The sequence below is a fragment of the Lucilia cuprina genome, chromosome 5 (assembly GCF_022045245.1).
Source record: "Lucilia cuprina isolate Lc7/37 chromosome 5, ASM2204524v1, whole genome shotgun sequence".
In the NCBI taxonomy this organism is placed as follows: domain Eukaryota; kingdom Metazoa; phylum Arthropoda; class Insecta; order Diptera; family Calliphoridae; genus Lucilia; species Lucilia cuprina.
Window position 1 is genome coordinate 65103895 of NC_060953.1, and position 6343 is coordinate 65110237.

At 31.9% G+C, this 6343-nt stretch overlaps 1 protein-coding gene across 2 annotated transcripts in view; it reads right to left on the reverse strand.

The window, feature by feature from the left end:
- Window positions 1-2384: 2384 nt before the first annotated feature.
- Window positions 2385-6343, reverse strand: part of LOC111675046 (glycerol kinase) — a 16454-nt gene continuing 12495 nt past the window's right edge. For both annotated transcript variants that reach the window (XM_046952606.1, XM_023435743.2), the window contains exons 2-3: window positions 4848-5546; window positions 2385-4000 (exon numbers count right to left, since the gene is read on the reverse strand). In XM_046952606.1, the coding sequence (XP_046808562.1) occupies window positions 2895-4000; window positions 4848-5490 (1749 nt within the window). In that variant the 5' untranslated portion in view covers window positions 5491-5546 and the 3' untranslated portion in view covers window positions 2385-2894. The remainder of the gene's footprint in view (window positions 4001-4847; window positions 5547-6343) is intronic.

A 6343-nucleotide genomic window follows, 5' to 3' on the forward strand; every position in this document is an offset into this window, starting at 1 on the left:
GCTTTTCTTTTGCATTTTTAAGCTGAATAATGTTAATTGTAAAATAAATTTAATTTAACACTAAGTGGTAAAAATTAATTGTAAAGATTTGACTATAAAAATGTTTGAAAACATTTTAAATTATTTTTAATTTTTAAAGATGACCAATGAAGTTCCCAGTAAAATATTTTTAAATTTTGGTAATAAGTATTGTAGGTAATGTAGTTATTTCACACATTATTTGGTAATGAGTTGTCGTTATCAATAACATAAATTATTATTTTTTTTTAATAGAATTTGTAGTCAATTGTCTATAGCGTATGTCCAATAAGGAATTAGTTTTTGGTTATCGTCGAACTAAAATAAGTAGTTATTCACCCAAAATGTAACTACTTACACTTTGCTCCAATATAACTTGTCTACTTACCGGGTAAGTAAAGATTTTACTGGGTTGGTGAACAAAGATTCTCACTATAGGTAATTATGGTCGAAAGTTTTCTGTGTGAATTGGGGAATTCGAAAATCTTTACTTTAACTTTTAAATCACATATTATTTAGATGCAAGCCATTAATTTTAGCGCTGTTGGTTTCGTAATTTCTTGATATTCAGCAATATCTATCTATATACATCTCTGTTAAATAGGTTATAAGACACAGATGGAAAAAAACGAGTAGAAAATAACCGAAATTGATACAATCCGTTGACAAAAGTGAGCTACCACATTTGTTAAAATTTAGACAACGGATGTGTATACAATTTCATTGCAACAACGCATTGTTGTCATTTCGATTACGCTTCATATCATTTCGGCAATGCAATATTCTATTTGACAATATAGCGTTATCACTTTGACAACACATGATTACTTTCTATTAATTGATAACATCGTGTATCTCTTATACTTTTGTTGTTTGATTTGACAACTATCTGTACATACTTTGTAAACGAATATAAACACTTTGGTGTCAAATTGAGATCAAAAGTGTATAATTTTAAAACGTCTTTTTTGACATAGAAATCGTCTTGGAGACATCGAAATAATGATTACAGACCCACAAAAGTACGTCTGTTTGTTGAAAATTCAATCGGGTTCAAAAGAAGAGAGATAGAGAGTTAATAATGTTGCAAAAAATATTAGCTATAGGTAAGATGTGTTTGGTATTGAAAATTGCAATGAAATTCCCCATAAACATGGCTTTGAGTATCGGTCTATAATTCCTTTAAAAAAATGCGAGTACAGCAATGAAATTCGACATAAATCTTTATAATAAATTTCATTAAGATCGGTCAATAATTGACCCTAACTGTGGTGGGTATATAAGATTCGGCATGGTCGAATATAACAATTCTACCTGTTTCGATTAAAACGTTATTGCCATTCGTTAGAGATGCCCTGTGTCTATGTGGTAGGCAGAAATTCTGTTGCTCTATTCCGATGAAGAAAACCGAACGGGTTTCCTCAGCATTCAACGGACGCGCTACTGATGGTAAATGTCGGTTAAAGCTGCCAATAACAAGGATGAATTCAACTGATGTAGTTCAAATCTAGACACGTTTTTACTCCAACTGTATGATGTTAAACTGCCTACTCCGATGATATGATATTTTGCCCGCATACGAATCGCAACCATTTCTTTTAGAAGTGTAGTGGCCGCCGGTTAAGGAGCGAACAACAGATCCTATAGAGGCCTAGGTGTATTTCTTTAGATTCTTCATCCTCCTTTTAAACTAACAAACTATGGAAGTGCATAAAAATAAGGGGTACACCTTATTTAATTTTCGGAGGTATTGAAGTTTTTACAAATTCATTCACGATTCTTCTTTTTGTATTTTTAAAACCTACACCACAACATTGGAGACGTTTGTAAAACCCAAAATATTCGTCCTACACAAATCTTAAAGTTTACCCATCGACTCAGAATAACTTTCTGAATCGATTTATCTATGTCCGTAGTCCTTCTGCTCTTTTGTGTGTCCATGTAAAACTAGTGCGCGTGCTAAAGTTCGCTGATGAAATTTAGTACATATGTACACTTCATTTAATTTAAAAACGAAGCATAAAAAAATGGTTGAAACATTAATTCCATTATTGCTCTAAACAGTTTCAGATTCTTAATGAATCTAGTTTAGCAACTGGGATCTTGGTTTTAGTATAATACTTTGGTTTCGTCTTACCCTTTAATAACAATATTCAAATCAAATAATTTCAATGTTTTTTTATATAATTTCATCAATCATTATTTCTCTTTTTTATTTTAATAAGTAGTTATAAACTAGCTATAACATTATAAATATATATATGTATATATGTTTTTTATTATATAGTAAAATAATTATTTTTTAACTTATTTACAATTATAATAAAAATAGCAATAAAAATGGAGAAGCATAATCTTTAATTATTTTAAAGAATACCTATTAGGGGCCTAAAATTTAACTGTTATATATATATTATATACAAACACGTTAAAAGTTGTATAAATTTTTATCACAAATAGTTGGCTATAATTAAAAACTAAAAACAAAGAAAAAATATATAACAAGAAGATAAAAATTATTAAAAAAACGGCATTAACAATTTAAAAAAATTAATTATTTACAATTAAATACTTTATAAGTACAAGAAAGTTATTTATATTAAAAGTCATTAAGTTAAAACCTTAAAGGAAATTAAGGAAATTGTGGCAAATTTTAAAGATGTTATATAACAGAAAGTATTGAAAACTTGTGTTAAAGTAATTATGGGACTGAAGTATACTTAGTAATTATAACATTTTAGAAACTAAGAACACAAGAGTTCAAAGTTATGTCAATTTTAATGTCTTTCTTATTCTTAACTTTATTACTTTTAATTGTCTTTCCTTATAACATCTCTATATAAAAGATTTCTTTCTTTCCTGATTTCAATGATTGTCTATGATTTAATATTTCTTAAAGAATGAGCCAACATAGCAAATGTTGTGATTAGGAATAAACTAGCAGGTACTGATGACAACATACGATATCTTTCTTCTGTCATATGTTTCGATTTGCCACGATCAGCCCAATCGAAACTACGTTCTACCGCCTTCTTCCATTTGCCATATCTGTGAGCTCGTTCTTCATCTGTACTTGTTGGCAAAAAGGTATCATAATAAATATTATCATAATGCCTTTTCTCGGGATCAAATTTACACAATTCTATACCCTCGGCCTGAGCAGCACACATGGCCGCTCCGAAAGCAGTAGAATCTAAGAGTTGAGAACGAAATACGGGTACACCCGCTGTATCAGCTTGCAGCTGCATTAAAACATTATTGGATGATAAGGCACCATCGGCATGCAGTTTATTGAATTTAAAACCACCCTCTTTATACATACACTCTAAAATATCTCTGGATTGAAAGCATATAGCTTCAAGAGCAGCTCTTACCACATGATGTTTAGTGGTGAATTGTGTTAGACCTATAATCATACCACGAGCATCTTTACGCCAATAGGGGGCATAGAGACCAGTAAATGCGGGCACAAAGTAAACATCTCCTGTAGTTTGTACTGCTTCTGCATACTGTTCAGCATCGGAAGCTTTTGGCACTATACGTACTTTATTTTGTAACCATTCCAAAGCATGACCAGCTACTGCCACCGAGCCCTCTAAGGCATATACTGGTGGCATATTGGGTCCCAATTTATAAGCCACAGTGGTCAATAAACCCCTAGATGAAATAATTGGTGTGGTGCCAGTGTTGCAGAGTAAAAAGCAACCAGATCTATAGGTGTTCTTAGTTTGTCCCGGTTTAATACACATTTGTCCCAGCAGAGAAGCTTGTTGATTGCCCAATATACCACTGATGGGCATGCCCTTGAGTACAGAACGATCATCCAAAACTTTACCATAAATTTCTGAACAACTTCTTATATCGGGCAGCATGTCGGCATGAATGGAGAAGGTTTTTAATAAAACAGGATCCCATTCGAGAGTTTCAATATTCATGAGCATGGTACGCGAGGCATTGGTAACGTCGGTTATGTGTAGAGCACCTGATTGTATAAAGATTAGATTATTATGATGGCTTATGTGATACATTTTTAAGCGAAATGAAGTTGATGAAACGGGACACAATTCTTTCAAAAATCAATTATTATTATTTGTTCTCTACTGATTATAAGCATCTACGCACTACTTCGCAAAGTATTATCGTGGACCTCTTGTAATTCTGTTTCCAAAAGTAAATGTTTCAAAATACTCTAATGCAAACAATACACTTTAGAGTTCAAATTATATCAAACTTCAGATTCAAATGCCCTTTCGCGATACAACAGATTCGCAAAAACACCTTAAATGTTATTCATTCAGACAAAGACCGACTATCTATTGCATCAAATCGGAAAACATTGCAAATGTTTGCAAATATCGGACTCTAATTTAGATCCTAAACGATCACCACTCAGTGATTCCGAAAAGTGAGAGACAACTTTCCAATCATGAAGAGTCCATATCAGTACAACTAATCGCTTTTCGATGCAGTTGTCACAACTGTTACAGCCAATGAAATATCTCTACTGCTCGGACTGCAATAAATGACCTCCCAAAACAATTCATTTTTTTGATTTTAGAATGTTCACTTCCTCAAGGTCCCCTTAACATCTATTTAATTAAAAATATTTAAATCCAAGAAGTCCTCTCAATCCTTGGAAAATATATTCGAATTCCTGAATCATTACGTGTAGTAGTTCTTATATTTTACGGATTAGAAACAAACAATACTTTTCTTATGAAAGATTTATGCTATTATCAGAACCTCTTTATGATCTTTCTTTTCCCATTTGTGTGTCCCCTCTTAAATTTATGATCATGAAATTCAGCTTAACTTGCTTATCCACTCACCCCTGGTTAAATTCCACACAATCCAAGTGTCAATAGTACCCGCCTTACAACGTTTCTCCCGGCAAGCTTTACGCACGGCAGCCACATTATCCTTAAGCCATCTGATCTTTAAAGCCGAAAAATAAGGTGATACGGGTAAACCCACAATATCTTTAAAATGATTTTTATTCTGTTCCGGTATTTTGGCCAAAATTTGATCTACAGTTTCTGTAGTACGTATATCATTCCAAATAATGGCATTATATAAAGGTTTACCCGTAACACTATCCCAAACTACAGTAGTTTCTCTTTGATTGGTAATGCCTATCGTGAAAATATCCTCCTTGCGATAACCCAAAGAAGGCAGCATACTAACAGCTACTTCACAGCAACGATAAACATTGTTGATAATGGCTATAGGATCCTGTTCAAACCAGCCGTCTTTAACGGTAATCATTTGTTTTTCTATATGATGACTGGCTATCTCCTTAAATTCGGGTGTGGTGTAGATAGAAAAACTAACCGTATTTGTACCCTCATCGATAACACCCACTAGACGGTTCAGACTTAAAGATGTTTTGCGAAAATCTCCTCCTCTTCTAAAAGGCACCTCAGCACTAGAACTGGGCTTAGGGGTGGTAGGTACATTTTTACCTTCAGTCATATCGTCGCCGGATTCGTCAAAATCACTAGTATGATCAATAGCGTCTTCAGAAGTTTCTAAAAATTTGTTTTGCAAAAATTTTGTTTTTTTTTAATTTAGTGAAATTTTTTTACGACTCTTTATTAAATTTAAAATTAACCTTAAGATTATGTTAAAAACAGGCGAAAAATAAAAATAATGACAAGCAGCAGCAACATCACGCTTTAATAAAGTGAATCGTATAAAATAAAAACACAAATTTAGATGAAACCAAAACCTCATGCACTCCACCAATAAATGTTAGACCTTATTTTCTTAAACTAGAACTTGTGTTTAAAATGATAAAGATATTTTTAAAAAATTATGTATAAAAAATAAATAATAATGAACAGGCCCCCCTAGTACGGTCGTGTTAAAACCAGTTCAGTTGTTTACCTAAAAATAAAATGATATTTGTTTTTTAAATTAAAGACACAAACGCAGCCATTAATATTAAATTTAGTTTAAACATATTTCATGATCATTTGCTACAAAAACGTAATAAGTCTTAAGATGATTTTAGCTAAGACACTCATGAATGTGCTTTATTAAAACACAATTTTAGTAAAAAAATTAAAATAAAAACAAGTAGGAAAGTATAGTCGGGCATGGCCGACCATATAATACCCTACACCATGAGAATATTTTTAACATTTTTATTTTTTATAAAGAAACTTTTATGTTGAATATTACCATTAATCCAAAATATTTAAGCAATTTATTGATAAAAAAAAATTAAAATTTCTATATGAGGCTTTATATAGGTCAAATATGGGCCGATCCTCGGTAAATTTGGGAAAAGGATATATTTTTAAATAACAGTTAGTTTTGTTGA